The following is a 23,210-nucleotide window of genomic DNA, read 5'->3' as shown; positions in this document are numbered from 1 at the left end:
TTAATATTATGAATATCATTGATTTCTTCATAAAATGATTCCTGGCAGTGGGTGGGATATATCAAGATGCAGCAAGTGATTATTTTGTCTTTAAGATTAATGTGTTGAAAGCAGAACAAATGGTGTAGGATTTGAGACACTTTGACCAGGACCCAATTGTGATTGCTAGGTCACTGCAGCTCTTGTGAGACGTTCCTGGTGAGAAAGTGGTCCAAAACAGGAAAAATGGCAAATGGCGGTCCTGCATTCATGTGTATGTTACTATGACATGTACCACGCCTTTGTGGTAACAGTATTCCCTGGTGGCAGAATGTAATGTGCCCTGCCACACTGCAAAAAAGTTTCAAAAATGGCTTGAGGAATATAATGACAAGCCTCCAAATTCTCAAGACCTAAACTGAATCCAGCGTCTGTGGAAAAACACAAGTTACAGTAACTGCACGTTTTACATTGTGATGGAAAGGTTTAAAATGTTAACTTGCTATTATTTCCATTGTGATTGCAGCACAGCAGCACAAAATGTGATCTCTGCATAGTGAGCAGTGAGCAGACATGAGTGTGGGGATGGTACCTTACTCAAGGGGACCTCAGTGGCACCTTGGCAGTTCGGGATTTGAACCTTCTGATTAAGAGTCTGCTTTCTTACCCACTAGGCCACCACTACTCTCTTTTGAAATGGTTTGTAAAGATGTCAAGAAATAAATCTCAGTTTTATTCTCTGTTTTTCCACCTGGAATGGTGGTAGAAAAAAACCTTCTTCATGCTGAGATGGTTACAGAGATACTGCAGAGGACACTGCAGGACATGCCATGATTCAGTCCAGTAAAGGGATACAGAGTGAGTCTCTTGAATATTTTTTAGCTCCTGAATGGAGTTAGGCTGCAACAAATAATCAATCTTACAGATGTCTGGAGATCTCATTCAGTCCAAATGAATGCAGAATCATTTTTGAATTTGGTTTGGATTTGTTGTATGTTTTTTAAAGGATTAAAAATAAAAAGCCATTACAGCCATTACAGTCAGGTATTTTCTGTGAGAGAATTAAATCAAATTTAAGTCTCCTAGTTAACTGGTTGAATGGTGTATGTGGCCTGTGGACTGCAATATTCAGTCAAAATAGGATTATTACAATGCTTTTTATGATGACTATGAATAAAATCTGAAACATGTGAACACATACTGCACATACACCCATACTAAGACAGGTAAATATGCTGATAATCATAGGCCATAAATGTAATCCTTGCACCTGTGTAAATATTGGTTAAGCTGCAAGGTTTTACTCCAGGCCACAGTGTAAACAGTAAAAGTTCACCATTCAACAATCTAGTGTGTTGCAGTGATACAAGGGCTGAACCTTGCAGCTTATTGGACAGGGTGGGGCTACCTGCAAGGTGACGGCAGCAACATTCCTTTTAACTTTGAATATCTGACTTAAAAGCAAAATGCACAGTTAAACGGAAATCATATTTACACATACAAAGTTTAATCTAATCTAAATATTAACTGAATAAAAGTTTTTTCTAAATACAAATTCATTTAGTCCAATAAGTAGACATGTTTTGAATTTCCAGGGATAAAAGGGTGAGGATTGTTGTTCTGCAGCAATTGAAGTTGATCAGACCTTGAAAACTTGACACCCCCTTTTTTATTATTATTATTCTCCCTCTGTCTGCATAAAATTAGTGTTGGAACACACTGTGGTTCCAGACCCTTGTGAGCATTGTTTGAAAGTGAAGTGATTGTCATTGTAATACACAGCAAGCACAGCACACAACGAAATGTGTTAACCCATCACCCTTTGTGAGCAGTGGGCAGCCATGAAATGCACCTGGAGCAGTGTGTGGGAACGATGCACCTTAGCAGTTCGGGATTTGAACCCACAACCTTCTGATCACGGGTCCGCTTCCTTACCCCAAACAGCTCAGTTGCATTAGCTGGAAATTGAACCCAGGTGTGTTTGCTATAAAGATAGCAAGACAGTTTAAGAGAGACAGATCATCATAACACATAAAAGTGTAGGCCTTTCCAGCTGAGAAATTGTAAAGGTGTTAGTGTGTACAGTCTCCCTCACCATCAAAAGGCACTCAGAAAGCTGGGGGGACTCTGACAGGAAGAGGTCTGGTTGACCCATGTTTCTGAGAGTCAACAACTTGCTTGACAGGTGGTTCAGCTTCAAGCACAGAAGACTTAGACTTGCAGGTTTGAGTTGCAGCAAGAAAGCCACTGTGCTAAGATGTCAAAATAAGAAAAAGGTGGGTAGTAGCCTAGTGGGCTATGCACCAGAAGGTGTCCGATAAATGCCATAAATGCCATAAATGTGAAAAAAAGGTTTGCCTGTGCCATTAAAACTGAATACTGGAAGAAGGTATTATGAAGCTTATGCTATTTTGCTGGATCCAAGTTCAGTGACTTGTACAGAGTGACAAGCACCCTGAACCAAAATATCTACAACAGCATTCTGCAGCGCCATGTACTACACCTTGGAATGGGCCTAGTTGGTCAGGAGTTCATCCTACAGCAATACAATGACCAAAAGTACAAGCTGTACTTAAGTTTTGTCAGCAGAGTCTCCAGACTTAAACCCTTTTGAGCTGGTTTGGGATGAACTGCACAGAAGAGTGAAAGCAAAACAGTCTACAAGTGCCACACATGTATGGGAATGCCATGTGTGTCTTCAACTATATGTGTCAAAGGTGGCTACTTTGATGCGTTAACTGTTAAAAACATTCATTGCCCATGATTTTTTATTTGTTTGTAATGTTTAAACAATTATACATTGAACAGCTTTTTAAATAAAAATGAGAAAACAAACAGCATGCTCTAAAATTTTTGACTGGTACTGTGTGCCTGTGTAAATGTGTGTGTGTTTGTGTGTGTATGGATTTCTTTCTGTCTAAAAATGTTCTTGGTTGGCTTTAGTTTTCTTTTTCATTGACTATATAAGATGCAAAAACAAGACATAACCCCACCTACTCCCCACACTTTCAACATTCCAACATGTAAAACACGTAATGCATGTAGGTAGGCTAAGGATGGTTGGGGAAAGTACACAGTTGTTAACCTCTGTAGCTGCAGCAAGAGTAGCTTTACACTCACTGGTCTCTCTGCATCTCTTTTTTGCAAAGAAAAAAAAACAAAACAAAGGAAAGACATTTGGAACACAAACCAGGGATTCCAAATCAACAATACAATTTGCAAATAAGTGGTAAGGCCCTTAGGAATTAATTTAAATGTGCTTGCACTACACAATCTAACTATCTGTCCTTTCGGTCTGTCCATCTATAGTTGTTTTTGTGTATGATACCACAGATTATTTGAGAATTAGGGGGTGACTGTTGGGACACGTCTGTTGCAGTGAAACTCAGTTGTGCAACTCTATGTTACTTCATGAGAAACCTTCTTCAAGGGGACTCTGGCATGGAAATAATCAGTTTTGTTCCTCACCACCAACCTCACTTTCTGAATGGATAACCTTGAGGGTGGATCAGAGACAGAAGTGTTGGGAAATTGTACAAAAATGATGACCAACCATGTCTCTTATACACACCACGTGTGTATGAATCAACTCTGAATCTATGAGCTGGAAAGAAGAGAGCTTCCCAGAAAGACACAGATGACTGTGGGTTTATGTGGAGACATACGATATGTGATATGATTTTGCTCTCTGGGCATTTTGGCTGCGTGTGAGCTTCCTTGAGCTTTTGATGTAGGCTTCACTTGTCATACAAAACAGGTACGTACATGCATATTTTTGAGTATTCAGTGCAAAGCAGACATGCTCATTCTGACCAATATATATAATACAAATACTCTTTAACAATCACATAAACCAATATACACACAAATGCACATTGTAACCATACAATGGTTATGTGATTGTTAAAGAGTATTTGTATTATATATATTGGTCAGAATGAGCATGTCTGCTTTGCACTGAATACTCAAAATATGCATGAAGCAAAATCATATCACATATCGTATGTCTCCACATAAACCCACAGTCATCTGTGTCTTTCTGGGAAGCTCTCTTCTTTCCAGCTCATAGATTCAGAGCTGATTCATACACACGTGCTGTGTATAAGAGACATGGTTGGTCATCATTTTTGTACAATTTCCCAACACTTCTGTCTCTGACCCACCAAGCTAGCTCAAACACTGTAATGTTAATGCACACTAGAAACATAGTCCAAGTGGGTTGACACATTTTTCTATAATCCATATTGCAATACTGCACCAAGCATGACTTACTTGTACATAGAGCTGAAGCATAAGACTTTTCTCAGACTCCTCTTCCTTCGTCTCACTGCCACTCATAAGGTTATCCAGAATGTGCTTCCGGTTCTGCCCTCTTCCTCCTGGTCATCTAACTGAAGAGCTTCCGGAAAGACATCACCATGGACACACACCACAACTGTAACAAACAAGGCAGCGGCCCCTCTAGGTCACATGTTCTACAGAGCATGCAATTCTTTAATGCTATGCTTTCATACATTCACAATACAGCAGCCCTGGCTCAGTTCCAGGCAAGGGTTGTTCCTTTGTTCCATTGCAGATTCTGATCTTATCACTTGAACTTGTGTCTGACCAGGTTAACCTTGGCTTCTTTGTTCATTGTTCTTTGTCCCTCCTGTGTTTCTAATTTAATACTTGGCTATAGGATTCTTTTCTCCTGAGGGAAAAACTGAATTTAAATGCATCCAATCATTCAGACTCAACGTCAACTTAAGAAAACACTCAAACCAAGAACTGGAACAGGTCAACATCTCGACCACAGAAATTAACAGGGCCTAAGAGGACCACAAAAGCAAAGGATTCCACCCTTCTACAACCATAATGCTGTGACAGCAACAGAATTCATTTCAGGACGTCCACTGGACAACAGTAGCATTAAATAACACAGGAGAATCCAGAATATCTGAACATCCATGTTAGGTATGTATATTAATTTCCTCAGTCTTAAGCCACATAAAATAGTAAAATGATAAAATGTTGCAATATGGTACTCAGAGCTCAGGTATGCTCACATCTGTCATGTTCATATTTCATACGCATGGAGCTGCAGACACTCCTTTCTACCCCGGGCACTGTCTGAAGAAACAATGAGAGCCTGTTCCCCTGCCCGGACTTGAGCTCACTGACATCATTTTCAATCTTGACTTCCCATCCCGTTCTGACCTCAGCAGAGCCTCCCTGGAGCAGACCAGCTATGGAAAGAAGTTCTGATCTTGGATAGGAAAGTGGTATGAGATTATATTTCAGTCACTGTAGGTCAGAGTGGTTCACAATACAACTACCAACAACACAGCTCAAAGCATGCCGATGTGTCATGATCCGGTCTGGAAGGGGTTACTCCATTTCATGTTCATCCTGTGTAATGCTTCCTGATCTTGTTCACCTGTGTAAGATTGTATAAAGCTGCCCTGTTTGTGTCTGTTCACCGTCGGGTCCCTGTCCTGTTGATCATGTATTAAACCCCTGTTTCATGACGTTGTGCATATGTGTCCTTCTCATCGTCATGTCCAGCCATCATTCAAGATCAACTGCCTCGCCATGTCAAACCAGCGTGACATGATGTCAATAGTGAAGGTGCTATTAGCGTCTGCTTTAGGAGTTTCTGAAGTATATTTCAACCTTTGAAATGGATGAAAGGTGAACCAGGCACACAGGGAGCTGAGTGGAAATTGTAAAAGTTGGCTCTTTTTTTGTTGGTTTTGTCCTCCTCAGCCTTGGGGCATTGTGTTCTGCATTAAAGTACTTCTTCAGGATTATACTTTTACAGACGCTGTAAATTCAGTACAAAACAGCACATATTTTCATTTTGACAATTAGAACCTCAACTGAAGACTGATAAATAGATTTAGCAGTGTTCACCAGTATAAACAAACACAACAATAAATAAAAGGTTCCCAGAGACCATTAGGGGCAGATTATTTTTAACTATGACCTAATGCTGTAGCCACACCCTGTAATGTGAATGGACTGCCTCACTAATCATATTCTGTTCATACAGTCTTGCAGCACACACATGATAAAGTTCAGACTGCAGGATACTCATACATGTCCTCTGGCTTATCTCATATCAGTTTCATAATCCCCCCCTCTTCACATAATAGCTGCTTATGTAGAGATTCTAATTTGAAGATTTGAGGTTCTAACAGCAGTTCTGATTATTATGATTTGACCAGTTGTTGATCACTTGTAATTTAACCTTTCCAATTCAGTTGACTTCAGGTTCATATATGACAGCTGGTTGTAATATAACCTGGTACATGTTCTAATTTGACTTAATAGGTCAATTCTCATTACTTGTTCTGATAACTATACATGTCCTAATTTAAGCAGTGGTTGTTGTGGTGACGATTGTTCTGATTAGAACATTCACAGTCCTGTTCATAGTATGCAGGTTCTAATTTGAGGCTCTGGGCGGTGCCGCGCAGCGCGCGTTCTCTCTCTCTCGGCTCAAGACATGGCTGGAGGAAACTTGAACAGAAACCGGTTCTCCCGGAGTCCTTCGCTAGATCTTCTTCACCACGACTCCAGTCTGCCCGCACTCGGAATGTAGAGTCTCATAACCCAGCGGCAGAAGACGACATGGTGGAGAACAGAGGAAAATAGAGCCATAATTAGCTCGCGCTCCATGGTATGTCCCTATATTATACTTCTTTTTACTCTGTTTCGGATTTAGTTCACTTCTTGACTACGAATCTTCCACGTAAAAGTCTACTTTTAAAAGTTTAGCATAGATGATTTAGGACTGCGAAGTTTCAGCGCCCGTGTTGTTTCTTCACTTCCGTCTCTGGGGTGTGAGACGCAGCTCCACATTCGGACATTATGAAATATTTTGTTATTTTTGCGAGGGGCTCAGCGCCACACCCAGAAAGTAGAGTTTTCTCATTCTGAAGTACGAGTCATTTCACAAAAGAAAAAAAAATCTATTTATATTGTTCTATAGTCCTACAGTCACATTAATCATTTACCATGTGATTGTATGAGAGCACAATGCCAGAAAAATATGTAACTGAAACAAAACACCTCTTTATTCTTAGGTGTAATAATGGCTCGTCGCTCACAGTGCTCCTTGGCGGAAGACAACCCTTTGGATACCAACTATGTTCCCCCGCACTACCGAGAGGAATATCGCTTGGCCATTGATGCCCTGGTGGAATCTGACCTGGATGGATACTATGAGTTCTTGCAGGCGGCAGATGTGGTGGATTTTTTGTCCAGGCCCGAAATCGACTCCATTAGGACCACGGTGCAATGTCCTTGTCAGATAGAGCAACCCAGCCTGCTGTACCAGGAGACAGAGAGGGATTATTCCTCAGACACTTACTGGCCTGTCCACTCGGACATAGATGCTCCAAGCCTGGACCTGGGCTGGCCCCAGCAGCAGCTCTTTGTTGGCCCCACTGAGGTCACTACCTTTGCCAACCCTGCTGACCCCACAGTGCCCAGCATTAAGATGCAGGCCCGTAAGCTCATCAGAAATGCTCAACAGGTCAGTCTCGTGTATCCAAATATTTTATTTAATATTCATGTTCACTTTTTTGCTGGTGGTGTTATAACTATGGAGTCTTGCCTGAAGTCCAGTATAGTCTGAACAGAATAATTTCTGATTTCTGCTGCAGGTCATTGGCGTGGCGATGGACATGTTTACAGATGTTGACATCTTTGCGGAACTCTTGGATGCAGCCATGCGCAGTGTAGCTGTTTACATTCTGTTAGATGAACAGAATTCTCATCATTTTGTTGCAATGGTGGAAAATTGCAGAGTCAATCTGGACCAGTTTCAAGTGAGTTCCACCTGTGGATGAAGTACACAAGCCATGTTCTTGAGTTACACAAGAAAAGTGCAGTGATTCTAATGTTTTATTATTAGTTTTGTAAGAACTCTTGCTTAATCAACTAATTTTAGGGGAAATACTGTCACTTTTTAACAGCTCATAAACACAACATTAAAGGCAAACATTTTCCATTATGTGAAAGACAGTGACTATTGAATAAAGGGTTTGAGAACAAAGTTTAATTACAAACCTGGCCAAGTCAGATTTACTATAATAGGACCTGATGTTTGCATAAATTAAGAAGAAAGATGCATAGGTGATGTCAGGGGGTGGGGCTTGCAGTATTTGTAGGTGTGGCATTTACCTGCTAAATGTGAAGCTTTATATGCTGCACTAAACATGAGATAAGGGTTACAAAATGCTTGTATACATCTGTGATCTTGAAACACGTTTTTGTTGCTCTGCCCATTTGATCATCAGATTTTAATAGTCTCTACTAACATCAACAATAGACACATAATTACATTATATATACCTTATGTAATTACATAACTTTACTTATAATGCACTGTTAATATGGCTTATATTGTATGGATGGATGATGACGTCAGTGTTATTTTGATATTTGAGGAGTTCTGTGTGCACACAGCTAATAAATCCCAGTTTCATTTAAAAAGTTGCAGACTTCAGCAAACAAAAATGTCAGAGACAGATTCGGGATGAAGCTACGCAGACTGCATGTAAAAAATAACATGTTTTTTAGTCATCCAGGGTGTTATTAGATAAGAAACCGTTATGTCACCATGTTATAACTCATACCTAAAAAAGAACGTCAACATTTGCATAATGTAATGTTAAAGTTAAAGATCTAAGATCTAGTGAAGGACTCCGGGAGAACCAGTTTCTGTTCAAGTCTCCTCCAGTCATGTCTTGAGTTCATCAGCTCAAGGCTTGTCAGGTCCTGTGTGGGGTGTTGGTGCACATCTTTAACCTGATCCTGAAGCTGGGGAGAGTACCTCTTATTTGCTAGCAGTGCCAAAGACTCCACATCCCAAGGACCTCAACAGCTACAGGCCGGTGGCTCTGACATCCCACCCGATGAAGACCCTGGAGCGGCTGATCTTGGCGCAGCTTCAGCCTCTGGTGAGCTCATCACTGGACCCACTTCAGTTTGCTTACCAGCCTGGCATTGGAGTGGATGATGCCATCATCCACCTCCTACATCGTTCTCTCTCTCACCTGGAGACTGCTAGGAGAACTGTGAGAATCATGTTCTTTGATTTCTCCAGTGCTTTCAACACCATCCTACCCACAATCCTGAGGGACAAGCTGGTGTACACAGGAGTGGACAATCACCTAGCCACATGGATCCTGGACTACCTCACTAACCTACCTACACAGTATGTGAGAACTCAGGGCTGTGTGTCAGACAGGTTTGGCTGACAGGTGCAGTACGGGGGCCCTGCAGGGAATGGTTCTGGCGCTGTTCCTCTTCACCATATACACTGCAGACTTCTCCTACAATTCCAACAACTGCTTCCTGCAGAAGTTGTCTGATGACTCTACAATAGTACATGCTGAAGCCTCATCACTGATGGGGACGACAGGGAGTACATAGAACTGACACAGGGCTTTGTGGACTGGTGCCAGCAGAACTACCTCCAGATCAACACATGAAAAACCAAGGAGCTGGTGTTAGACCTCCGCAGGCACAAACATCCTCCACTACAACCACTGAACATCCAGGGTATGGACATTGAGGCTGTGGAGAGCTACAGGTACCTTGGGGTTCATCTGAACAATAAACTGGATTGGACTCACAACACAAATGCACTTTACAAAAAAGGGCAGAGCAGGCTGTACCTGCTGTGGAGGCTCAGGTCTTTTGGAGTACAGGGGTCACTCTTGAAGACTTTCTATGACTCTTTAATTAGGGTTTAATGTGCTCAGTAATGATAATGTGTAGACATTTTAGAAGCAAAACCTAATGGGTTATCTGTTCATGTTTTTTTTTTCTTCAATTGGAGAACTTCAATTGGAGAACTTTCTTGAAATTTTCATTTAGACTAGTCTTAATCCATGAACTGGAAACTGACCATAGTGATTATATTTTGGTGTGGTACTGCCACCTACAGTTTTTGTTTTGACAACATTTGTAACAAGTTACCCCCAAAGAACTGTGTTTAATTAAATATGGTAGATAGATTAGCTTGCTTGATTCAAAATGTTCATCAGAACACTTGTTTTTTCTGAATATTTAGTACCTGCGTGTAAGAACAGTCACCGGTACCAGTTACCTCTGCTGCACAGGGAAGTCCTTTAAGGGCCAGATGATGGAGCGCTTCCTGCTAGTCGACTGTCAAGCTGTTCTGGGAGGCAACTACAGGTTTGTTTTCACAGTTTCACACAAAGAAATCACTCATATTTTTCTATAACTAAATGTAAAGCTAATCATAAATACTGTAATTAGCTATTGGATAGATCTGTTAGATTTTAGCATAGAATGCTTTTATCGCACTAATTTATTGCACTATATGTGTATGTGTACAATAAATGCACTTTATACAGTGTTCTGATGACTGTTGATTGCTGATGTACAGTGGTGTTAAAAAGTGTTTGCCCCTTCTCTTACTTCTTACTTTTTACCATATTTGTCACACTTAAATGTTTTAGGTCATCAAAAATTATAAATATTAGTCAAATACAACACAAGTGACCACCAAATCTGTTTTAAATGAAGGATTTTATTATTAAGAGAGAAAAAAGAGAATGCCACCCCCTGTTAAAACATAATTTAACAGTTTTTCATCACACTTGAGTTTAATATCTCTAGCCACACCTAGGCCTGATTACTACCTCTTCTCAATCAAGAAATCACTTAAATAAGACTTACAAAGATCTACAAAGTGATGTAGACCAATAGTTCCTCAAATGCTAGACATAATGTCAAGATAATCTGAAATTCTGGAACAAATGAGATCTTGAGATAATTGAGATTTACGAGTCTGGAAAAGAATATAAAGCCATTTCTGGGACTCTTGCAAACAGGTGCGAGCCATTGTCCACCAATGCTGAAAACATGGAACATTGGTGAACCTTCCCAGGAGTGGCCAGTCGATCAAAATTACCCTAAGAACGCAGCAACAGCTTATCCAAAAGGTCACAAAACACCCCACAACAGCATCCAAAGAAATTCAGGCCTCACTTGCCTAGGTTAATGACTCCCATCATTAAAAAAAACATTGCAAAAATAGCCTGAATTGCACAATGCCATGACGAAAATCTTTGCTGAGCAAAAAGAACATTAAGAACATAGTCTCACTTTTGCCAGAAAATATCTTCATGATCCACAAGACTTTTGGGAAACTAATTGGTAGACTGACTGACTTTCAAACATTGAAAGTATGTGTCCCATTACATCTGGAGTAAAAGTAACACCACATTTCAGAAAAGGAAGATCATACAAACAGTAAAATATGGTTGTGTGATGGTCTGGGGCTGTTTTGCTGATTCAAGTCCTGGAAGACTTGCAGTGATACATGGAACCATGAATTCTGCAGTTAAACAAAAAATTCTGAAGGAGAATCTCTGGAAATCTGTTCATAACCTCAAGCTGAAACAAACTTGGGTTCTGCAGCATGACAATGATCCAAAGTCCTGACCTGAATCCTTTTGAGATGGTGTGGCAAAACCCTTCAATGTCGCTGAACCTCAACAATTCTGCAAAGATGAGTGGGCCAAAATTCCTCTACAGCACTGTAGAGTGAAAGTGAAGTGATTGTCATTGTGAAACACTGCACGGTGCACAACAAAATGGCGGTTCAGGGATTCGAACCGGCAACCTTCCAATTAAGGGTCCCCTTCCTTACCCACTAGGCCACCACTGCCCCTAAATTAAGGCACCAGCATCTCCTGTTTACTAGGAAGGTGCTTTAACCAACTCATTGCAAATTATTGCAAATGCATGATTGCCGTTGTTGCTAATAAGGGTGGCCCAATCGATTATTAGGTTTAGAGGGCAATCACTTTGTCAGACAGGGAATTTTTGTGTTGTCTTTGACTAATATTTAAATTTGCTTGATGATCTGAAACATTTTAAAAGTTACTAACATGGAAAAAAGTAATAAATCAGAGAGGGATGAAACACTTTTCACACCACTGTATGTTCTAACACTGCAAAGATAAACAGCTTTCATTTGTTTTGTATAATGAGCATAAATTTATATCAGTCCATACTGATATAATGTGATGTCACATGGTGATTCTTTTTAAACTCTTTGACAGCTTTATGTGGTCCTATGAGAAGATCCATCGCTGCATTGCCCATTTATACCTTGGCCAGTTAGTCACGACATTTGATGAAGAGTTTCGCATTTTATTTGCACATTCTGAGCCTTTGAATATTCAAAATGCCCTATTGAAATGGGAGAATTCATACAATTTTCAGACCAATTCAGACATGCCCCACACCACAAAGAAACCCACAGACTATTTACCTATTGAAGGTAAACATAATCCTGAATGGAGTGGACATGAAGACCTCATAAATATGAATCCAAAACAGTTGCAGATGGCCAGGGCTGAGCCTGGCCCTATTCTAGTTCATGGTCACGTGTACCCTACCCAGCAATTTTGGATGGAGATGTCCTATAAAGACAGGGGGCAACCCTTGCTTCCTCAAAATCCAGTGGGAATGAGTGGCTTGAAAAGACACAGATTTGGAGAAGTCTTTCAACAAGGGTATTATCAACCAGATATTATCCACAGAGACAGAGAAAATGTTGATGTAGAAACCCAGATTGTTCAGTCCCACAGGTCACAGCATCACGGCCAGAGAACAGGCCAAGATCCAAATTACGATGCATACAATGCATTTCGGATTCAAAGGTATCAACCATTTGATCAATATTCTGATCCTGATGGCCTACCTGAGATGGAACAATCTGAGGGCCATAATCCTGTTCAAAAATTCTTACATTCTGATCCCAATGTGGATGTGGGTCATGGACCCAGGAATCTGTTAGTTCCAGGAGAAGGACCTTTTAGTCCATCAAACAAAAGGAGACATCGTTTAGGCCAACCTTATACTTGCCAGACATCTCCAACACAGCCAAACCAACCAGATCACAAGCATTTTTACATGGACTCTGGCACAGAGCGAAAATCCAGGGATACAGTGGTAAAACAAGGCCTAAGAGATTGGCGGATCAACTCTTATCTCAGTGGATTTGATCAGCCTGGAGAGGAGGAAATGCAACTGCTGCAAGGTTCTGAACTGTTTGATGACTGCCCATTCCATTCACAAGAAAAGATTGACCATGATATTTCTGCACACAAACTCAATACCAGAGATCTGGCTTCAACTCTGGAAAATGTGCATCCATGTTATAAGAAGCCTACTTTGCCTGAAGATTCAATAGATCTGGCCTCAGTACAACCTGAAATAAAAAAAACATCAGCTACAACTTCAGAGTCTTCATGCACAGGGAGTGAAAAGGCAGATGGCATTACAGCGAAAGAGACAAGGACCAAAGAAGAGCAATTTCGTAGGAGGCCAAACCCAACCCTTCACAGGGGTTCCAGATTAAGGCATTCACTGCTCTTTAGTTCAAATCTGGACCAGGACAAATCTCAGAGCACTACAGATCTTACACAGCAAGCAAAGCCAGAGGAGCCAGCCAGTGCTGGCATTCCTGAGAAGCCTTTGAAAAAACAGGCCACTTTTGCAATAGGCGAAAAAAACAAAACAAAGCAACTGCCATCAGACAATCTTCAGAGAACATTTTCTTTTGATATGAATGACCCAGATAGTAGACTACTTTTTTTCAAAGAATTAGCTGCAAAACGCAAGGCAGCGCAAGCAGCTGCCACGGAATCTGAAAGCATCACAGCACAAACCCTGAAACACGTTCTTAAATCCTGTGAAGAGACTATAGGGCCACAGCCAATCACAAACCCTACAACCACTGTGACAAAGACTGCTCTGATGTCATCTAAAAAGGCTGAGAACATACCCAAAGTATTGAGCATTATACTGGGGCCTGTTGAAAAGATTGTGTCGGGTTGTGAGAAAAATGCCCAAAACCCTCATGAGTGTGAGGAATTGTCTGAAACTGCCACAGATGCTGAGAAGATTCAAATTAAGAAACTACAAACTGAACCTTCTCCAATACAACATGAATTGTGCTCTGATTCATGTGCAACTCCAAAAGAGCAGATTAAAACTTCAGATGATGGTTCAAGTCCTAAAGCTTCTCCAGTTACTTGTGTACCTGCTAACACTAATGCTGCTGATTCAAATTCAGCTGAATTACACAATGCCTTCAGAGAATCAGATCTTCAAGTGATTGCTTCACATAGTAGCAAACCTGTTTTATCTGGTGACTCAAAAGTAGCATCAGGCATGATCCAAAAAGAGGCAAAAGCAATGCTACCTTCAACAACAACTGGTGAAAATACCAAGAATGTTGGTCAAGAGACTTGTGAAAAACCAGGAGAAGGCAATGTTACAAGAGAGGAACCGTTTCGCAGAAGACCAAACCCAACACTTCAAAGGACTTCAAAATTACGGCATTCATTTCTGTTTAGCTCGAACATGGAGCAGCACAGATCTCAACTGGGGATAATTGCTTCTGATGAAAACAGTAAAATCTTTCAGAGTGAGGGGGGTGAGTTATCAAATTATTCCAGACTCATCACCTTTAACAAAGATAATCATGGTGACACTGTAGATATGAGCACCCCAGAAGGTAGACTACAATATTTCAGGAAGTTGGCTGCCCAAAGAGTAGCGAAATCTAAACAAGAAAATGGCGACATCTCTCAGCCTTGTAATATAAGTTTAGGGTTGGAACCAAATCCAATTGATAGTCCCAGACATCTTAAAACTCCTAGTGGTACACTGGAGTCATCAGATGTAACTTCACAGTTGCTTGAGCAGAGTCATTGTGTAAATGATGCAGGATCAGCCAGGGATAATCTGTGTTCAGATATGGCTACAGACACAGAGAAAATTCAACTAAAGAAACAAAGTGAAGGGGCCAACATAGCCAAACATGAACCTTCATCACTCTCTCACTCTTCAAAGTCTTGTGTATCTTGGGTTATTGGCCAGGCACTGGATTCTTCACACACTGTCTCATCAGTCACTGGCTCCATGGTTGGAGACAATCATAAAGACAATACTCTACCTACCAAAGATTTGTGTACGTCTCCAACAGCAAGTAGCCCAGAAATCTTCTCAACTGCACCTACTAGTCCAACAGATACTATTTCATCACAAATCCACTCTCCAGTAGAGCCATGCCCAATGTCTGTGCCACTTTCAGTAGAGTCTGCCTTGACACAAGACTCGACAACTACAAATTCAAATATTCAACCAGTTACGTCAGAATCAAACTTAATTCTACAGAAAGACAGCCTATCAGTCACTTCCCCAGTAGAAACAAATTCAGTTAGTAGACCAATATTCCAGCCCAGCCTGTGTTTTGCTACAAAACCAAATTTACCAATGGCCACCTTACAAATTGAGGACAGTGTTCAACCTGAACATAGTCCTTCTGTCAGTTTCCTTGGAGAAATAGATTCAGCACACAAAGCTACTGAATCTAAGTTGACACAAGATACTTTGCCTACAAAATTGCCTGTATCATCAGTATCTTCACCAATAGAGCTTTGCTTAAATTCAGTAATTAGTCAAACCAAGGACATGCCATCAGCCACATCTCCAGACACATCAGATTCAGCAAGCAAACTTTCAAAATCTAACTTGTCACAAGAAGCTCCATGTACAGAATTACTTGTATCACCAGTACCCTCCCTAGTTGAGCCTTGCTTAAATTCAGTAATTAGTCAAACAAAGGACATTCAATCAGCCCCATCTCTAGGCGAATCAGATTCAGCTAGAACACTTGGAAAATCTAACTTGACTCCAACTACAGAATTACCTGTGCTGCCAATTGAACATGTATTAAACCCAGTATCTAAACAACCAAAAGACAACCCATCTGCTATTCATCTAGAAAATAAGCACACAGAATCTATGTTGTCTCAAGAAATTTTGCCTAAGGAATCACCTGTATCACCAGTGACTGAGCTTGCATGTGGCTCAAATAATCCAATTTTGACAGAGTCCATCTTTACTCTGGTGTCTTCCCTACACAAAGGTAGTGTATCAGAAGCTAATTTGGTTGCAGAAACAAATGCTGATATGAAAACTGTATCATTACAGTCCATCTCAGCAGAAGTTCCTAGTTTATCAGCTATTAAAACAGAACGAGGAGAGTCAAGCATGTCCACAGAATCTTCCCTCTTCATCAAACCACAAATTGTTACTTCATCCTCAGAGACAAAATCCACCACCCATCCAACAGAACCTAACATGTCACAAGTGACTTCTCCAGCCAGCGCTAGTCAGTCACCAACTAAGGTTACTTCAACCAGTCAATTAGTTTTAGCAGAGTCTAACCTTACTGCAGTATCATTCCCATCTCTATCTGAAACTAGCTCAACCAGTAATCGACTTCCATCTGACTCAAGTCTCCCAAAAAATTATAACTCATCAGTTACTTCCACACAAGAGACATTCCAAACTGCAGAAGAAAGAACTGAAGGATCTCGCTCACCACAGCTGACTCCTCCAGACAAAATTACTTCATCAAAGACTTCTCCAAATATACTTAATTCCACTAGGGATATGTTTTCTGCAGAATCCTCTCCTTCCAAAGTTGATATTTCACAAGATACTCTCCCTGCTGAAAGTAGTAAGACAGTTAAAGGAGAGTCAAACCCAATGCCAATAGCTTCAACACCAGACAATATATCTTTAGTCACTTCCACTTCAGAATCAAATTCAAAAGAAATAACAACTCAGTCTACTGAATCAGAAAAGTCAAGTTTGTCTCCTGTGATCTCCCCAGCCAAAGGTTCTTCATCATTAGATACTGCAAAATCTGAAAAGGATTCTGGTGTGTTTTTTGCTTCTCTGGCTGAAACAATATCTGGTGAAACCACCACACCCTCTGCATTTCTAGGAGAGTCTACAACTGTAAAACAAGATTCAGAGGACGGCCTGATTCCAACATCTGCTTCAGGAGAACCTAGTTCAGTGGCTACCAGTCAGGCAGATATGCCGTCAGCATCTGGTTTAAACATTGAATCTATTCTACCTGAAAACTCTGCCTCAGCAAAGTCCAAGCCACTTACTCAGCATAGTACTGGGGAATCTACTACATTGAATGTGAATGTAGAAATCACAAACACCTCTGAGTTTGAAACCTCTGTGTCTTTTAATGAATCATGCGTCATGAAACCTAATCAAACAGAATCCGAGCTTGAAAATGGAAAAACGGAGGGTGGAGAGATTGGGGACCACCACATTGTTGCAGAAGTCACAGCACAATCTACATCAGCGGCAACTGAGCAGAGCATAAGTCTGTCCCGCCTCCAGACATCTACAGCCAGCCTGATCTCCTGCAGTAATCTGAGAGATGACACCAAAGTTCTCCTTGGCCAGATAAGCCGAGCATCTAAGCAGAATATTGATGCTGCTAGTAAGGACAGTGCCGGTGGGGCTACAGATGAGGATAAAAGGCACTGCTACCTTGGGCGATATCAAAAATATACGTCTCAGTCAAACAAGGAGGAGAGGGAGAAAGTGCTACAGAAGATGGAGAACATGAGGAAAGAGAGAAGAGTCTACAGTCGATTTGAGGTGAATATTATAAATTAACATTGTGCACAGATTAGTAGTTTTTACTTTTGTCATATAAAAACGAAAAAGATAAACTTGTTGTGAAATGTTTAATTTCACAAGTTGCTACCTTTGAATTAATGTGAGGTTCAATGGGACAAGTGACAATTTGCTCTTTCTTTTCTTAAGGCTTCTTAATTTTGGATTCAAATCAAGATCACATTTCATATCATGATCTTCTTGTGCCAAAATGAATGAAGCTTCCTGAAGCCATTCATTTTCAGAGGACATTTATGAAAGAAAAACAGTTGGAAAGAAAAAAGCAACTGTGTATTGGATGAATTTATGATTTACTACTCAGTTCGGAGTTTGGAGCTGTTTTTCCAATGTGTGTACGATTTCCAATATGTAATGATGTAGAACAATGTGAGGTCGAAGTGTATTCCAACTTTTTATGCAATGCGCTTAAAATTACAGATATTGTACAGATTTTAATGCAGCTAGCTCACTTGATGTTGTATATAAACTGTCATACAATGTATACCATTCTGTATTCTATTAATTAATTGCTACAGCAGATTCTGTAAGAACTTATTTCTTTATTTAGTCATTTCAGTGCTGTCTAAATTGCAGTCTCTCCACTCTGTGTAGTGTCTAATTTAATTGAGGTCTATCTGGGATTCATATAGTAGTAAAAAGGTGGCGCCTGAAGGAAATTGGTGTGTTTATTTTAGGGCAACAAAGAGGTACCTTTCATCTTGTTCTGTATCCACAGCAACAACATTTATTTCTGATTTAGCCCAAAATCACATACAGTTTGTCTCAATTGTCTTTGACAGGCTCTTCACTTGTACACACCCAACACACTTTGATGCTTTCTACACACAAGGAAAACTATATGGAGAAAAAAGGGAGAAACCTTGGGAAGGAGTAAAACAAAAAAGTTTCTCCTTTGTTTAAAAACCTTGCTTCTGCAGACCCTATGTTTCATATAGTGCAAACAGAGTCAGTTTTTGGGGGGCTAAACCTGTTCCTTGTCCTCGTCTTCCTCCGCTTATCTGGGTCCGGGTCGCGGGGGCAGCATCCCAGGTAAGGAATCCCAGACAACCCTCTCCCCAGCCCCCTCCACCAGCTCCTCCGGCAGTACCCCAAGGTGTTCCTAGACCAGACTGGAGACATAATTTCTACAGCGTGTCCTGAGTTGACCCAGGGGCAGGACATGCCCGAAGCACCTCCCAATGTTTATCCACATGTTGCAGAACAAAAAGCTTGATAAAACAACAAGTACACTATGAAGATTTTAAATGTAAATAATAGGCATTCTATGCGGATCACAGTGGTGATCTGTTTCTTGACGTTTTTGTGCAGGATTTTTTTGAGTCTATATTGTCCACAGTGATCCACACAAGAACATACTGTATTTTGTTTGTTGCATTTTTCTGTAGTTTTTATATAATTGATGCTTGTTTTTTGATCTTGGTTTTTGTTTTATCACATTTCTAAAGTTGTTTTACTAAATTAATTGGGTAAAATGTCTATAACAATAAATGGATTCTAGTAAAATCACATGTATAACCCCAAATCTGATGACGTTGGGATGATGTGTAACATGTAAATATAAACAGAATGCAATGATTTGCAAATGCTTTTCAACTTATATTCAATTGAATACTCTACAAAGACAAGATGTCTATACTTTTTTTTTTTATTACTACAGTGTTTCTGAAATTCTGACTTCTCACACCCTTGCTGGCAGAACCTGGATAATATCATTAAAGCAATGTTGGGACAAAATGTCACATTCATAACTTCCTCATGAGATCATTTGAGAAACTGTTTTTGTGTGTCAGTTAAGCAATTCAGAAACTCATATATCAAATAAAGTGCCATGTGTTTATTTTGTGGTTCAGTGCAAGTCTACATTTTTAATACAATAACTCTTCAGTTTTAATGTTCTGATGACGTCGATCCCAAAGCCAGCTGGTTGTGTAAGTTGAAACAGCATCTTACTTCACACAGTACACAGAAACCATTGTTTCAGACTTTCCCTTTAATGAGTTCCCAGTGCCCAACCTAATCTCCCAGTAAAGGATTTGCCATGGCTGGGTTCGGCTCTGTCATCCAGTGCTGTGTTAGATGGGAAGCAGCAGTAGCAGTATCTGGTGTGTTTAAAGAGTGGGTTTGAAAATCTGATGAAGACACAAAGCAGCTGTAGGTCCAGCAGAGCAGCAGACATGCAAGGAGTTATGAAGATCTTCCACATAACTGCTTTCATCTGGTATGCATTCATCATGCAGTGTCTGTACATAAAGGAGGGGGAGAGTCTCCCACCTGGGATATTTGAGTATGGCGGACCTTGGAAATACCTCACATTCCTGAACCTGGTAAGGACATTTTGCAAGACGTGTACACAAGAAGCCGATTGCCACGTCTCACGTTTTGCATCTTCAGCTTGTGCAGGTGACATTCTTTGGCCTGGCGGCAGTGGCTGACCTCCAGCCTTCTGGAAAATATTTGGAGAACAGCCTGCGGCAGAGCACAGACTTCCTCTTCTCAGTGTTTGCTTTTCCCATGGGCATGGTGAGGCTGTCTGGGCACTGTTGACCAGCATGATGAATTATTTTATTCTTAAAGAATATTAATATTACTTCAAGTTCTCAGTCAGTTCTGTTGTTGACCCAGTCACATCCATGTTAACACTCTCATAAGTATTTATTGAGAGATTTCAGTATTTATTGAGAGATTTCCAAATTACTATCTGAAATCTGAAATTCTGTGTGCCTCTTTCTGACGGTGTTAGCTTGTGGTGCTTTTCTTCTGGAGCATCTTTGCCTATGACCGTCAGCTGGTCTATCCAGAAGCTATGGACACCTTCTTCCCCCCATGGATGAACCATGCCATGGTCTGTTCCTTTAGAAAATGTTCTGATTTGTAGTTTCTTCTCTGTCTGATCTCCCTCGTGGATCCATTTGCTTTCAGCACACACTGGTCTTGCCCATCTTACTTGGAGAAGTACTGCTGCAACCTCACGTCTACCCAAAGACCAGAAATGGCATTGCCCTGCTTGGGATTGCAGGTATGGCCTACTTCACCTGGTGAGTATTTATTTTATACTGAACATGTTATGGCTGTAATGGTTTAATGCAAATGCATATGTTAGTGTTCAGGTTTTAATCTGAATATTGTAGGTTATATGCTAGTAGTGACACAATGTAATTTTTTCTAGTTGCTTTCATCAAAAAATATTGGGTCAATGCAAAGAATGTCATCAACATGAGTGTGTTCCGGTCAGGACCGGAAATTAAGCGAAATGTATCCTCTGCTTTTAACCCATCACCCTTGGTGAGCAATTAGCAGCCATGACAGGCGCCCGGGGAGCAGTATGTGGGGATGGTGCTTTGCTCAGTGGCACCTCAATGGCACCTTGGCGGATCGGGATTCAAACCGGCATTCTTCTGATTACAGGGCCGCTTCCTTAACCACTAGGCCACCACTGCCCCAATCTATAAATTGCTTGTTAAAATAACTGGGTTCCTAAGTATTAAAATGCTATTTTTATTATTATTATTTCATTTGTATTATTGTTTAATTACATGTTTATTGTCACAAACAATTGTATAAAGTTAATTGAGTATTCAGTGTTATTTTATGCTGAGTAGTCACAAGGAGTAAAATATTTGTAAATTCATTTATTTTCTTTACTTTAAATAAGAGGATGGATATTTTTGTTAGCATGCGGTTATTTGCTTGTATTTTTTTTATATTTTATATTTATTCCCCTTGATTTCTAAGAGCTTTAATGAAAACCATTTTGACGCAACACTTCAAACGAAGTATTTCAGGCTTTGTGTTCATCTGCATTCTCCCTGTCCCTTTCAGGGTCATGTGGGTGTACCTGAATGTCGGAATGTGGGTGTACCCCCTGCTCGGCCTCTTTAGCAACTCTGGCCTGATTGGATTCTTTTTATTCACCTTGTTTGTGTCAGTATTGCTGTTCCTGCTGGGAAAGGGTCTGAATCTCTGTATCTGGGGTAAGTAACTCCACCTATACCACTATTCATCAATAATCCTGACGTTTCTCTGTTTTTTTTTTTACAGCAATAAAATACTCAGTAACATGCATGGTATATAAGAAAACTCATATAGTCGCTAAAATGTTTCTGTGTTTCTTATTTGCTCTCTTTGCCCTATATCTCTTTCAGGCAAAACCATGCTGAGAGCAAAAAGTACATAGCAATCAATCTGGATAGACTGGGATATTTATTGAATCTTGACACAGTCTCCACAATCTTCTTCTTGCACTGGTTACAAAAATAATACAACATTTTAAAGACAGGTGTTACTAAAACTGTCATCAGCATTACCACTGATATCATTAAGCATAGCATTTTTGAAATCATTAAGTGCACAAATTACAATTGTACTTTTTAAAAAGGGCTTCACTTTTTCTTGATTTTCCCCCAATTTGTCTACCAGACAGATGTTCAGGTAGACAAGCATCAGTATCACTTATTTAAAGAAAGGAATGCCCACATGACCTCTCTGATCCCACTCTGAACAGTAGGAAAGTGTGGTTTCCTGTATGTCCTAAGACTCCAAAACACTTCAAACACTGTAACATGATCCTGAGGCAGGTTTGGGTCTATTAATCCATGCTAGGTAGACAGATTTCTGCATGTTACAAAAAACCATCTTGTCTCCTCTGTGTTGACAATGGTGTCATATTTTAGTGTATGTATCCTTGGGACAGAATCTTCCAGTGCCATTTGAGCAGAGCTTCTTCAGGTGGAGCTGCCGCGGAGATCCCTGTACTCCCTGATGTGCTGCAGGGTGCTGGGGTCAGCATCGACCAGACCAATAGACAGGATTTTCATCAACCAGTGAAGGTCCTGGTCGCTCAGGTCTTTCTAAAATAGAGACAGAGAGATATTTCAGGGAAAAAGGTGTCTTATAAGAAACAGTGTCTTCTTTTGAAAAAGGTTTTGGTTCTTACCTTCTTTTTGCCAGCTGCAGGTTTTTGTTGGGATGATCCGCCTTGGCCCTGTTTGCATTTGTTCTTAAAAAGAAATCCACTTCAGTTGGTGTCATTTACCTTACGTCTAAGAACACTAATAATAATATGGTAATACCTACACACTCAAAATCAATCAGATTACATTTATAAAATTGCAGCATTTGTACATACTTCCTGCAAAAATGAACAAGACAAGATTTTGAAATGGACATAGGAATAACCCATATACACAAAGTGGCGCTATACCTGTTTCAGGCCATTCGAGATGCACATCACAATGCAGACAATGCCAATGACAGTCTGTAAACCGGCCAAACAGGAAGAAAGCATTCAGTGCAAATTATTCTCATAAATGAGAAAACGAAAAAAATTCCTCCAGTATACCTGTAGCATTATATACCATTAATCTTCTTAAAAACAGATAAACCCCAGATAAGGATCAAATACATAGTTACTCTGTAATATATTATATTACAGAACAAATACTTTACATAAATACAATGTTACAAAAAGTTACAAACATAACATAATTTCATTACAAAAATATTTTTCTAACAGCAAAGAGTTTTAGATTTATTTTTGTCTTACCGCCAACATGTAGAACATGATGTGTTCCAACTCAGAGTCTCTGTGTCCCCAGTCTCACACAGTCAGGTTAATAGTCTTGTTCTGGACCAGTTATACAGGTCAAACAGCATGGCTGACATGTATTTTTACG

General features: G+C 40.2%; 2 protein-coding genes across 2 annotated transcripts; both read left to right on the top strand.

Moving 5' to 3' along the window:
• The first annotated feature begins 6,431 nt into the window (after positions 1 to 6,431).
• On the top strand, positions 6,432 to 19,375 carry fam83ha (family with sequence similarity 83 member Ha). The gene is made up of 6 exons (XM_028969948.1): positions 6,432 to 6,643; positions 7,050 to 7,501; positions 7,632 to 7,796; positions 10,049 to 10,173; positions 12,072 to 17,499; positions 17,668 to 19,375. Exons 2-6 carry the CDS (start codon positions 7,058 to 7,060, stop codon positions 17,674 to 17,676), a joined length of 6,171 nt encoding a protein of 2,056 aa, XP_028825781.1. The 5' UTR covers positions 6,432 to 6,643; positions 7,050 to 7,057; the 3' UTR covers positions 17,677 to 19,375.
• A 79-nt stretch (positions 19,376 to 19,454) lies between these two features.
• Positions 19,455 to 23,210, top strand: LOC114784354 (androgen-dependent TFPI-regulating protein). The gene is made up of 6 exons (XM_028969670.1): positions 19,455 to 19,862; positions 19,930 to 20,058; positions 20,279 to 20,380; positions 20,458 to 20,573; positions 21,358 to 21,509; positions 21,681 to 23,210. Exons 1-6 carry the CDS (start codon positions 19,671 to 19,673, stop codon positions 21,710 to 21,712), a joined length of 723 nt encoding a protein of 240 aa, XP_028825503.1. The 5' UTR covers positions 19,455 to 19,670; the 3' UTR covers positions 21,713 to 23,210.

This window comes from Denticeps clupeoides, chromosome 2, assembly GCF_900700375.1.
Source record: "Denticeps clupeoides chromosome 2, fDenClu1.1, whole genome shotgun sequence".
In the NCBI taxonomy this organism is placed as follows: Eukaryota; Metazoa; Chordata; class Actinopteri; order Clupeiformes; family Denticipitidae; genus Denticeps; species Denticeps clupeoides.
Note: the sequence above shows the minus strand (reverse complement) of the source record. Positions and strands in the feature narration are given on the sequence as shown.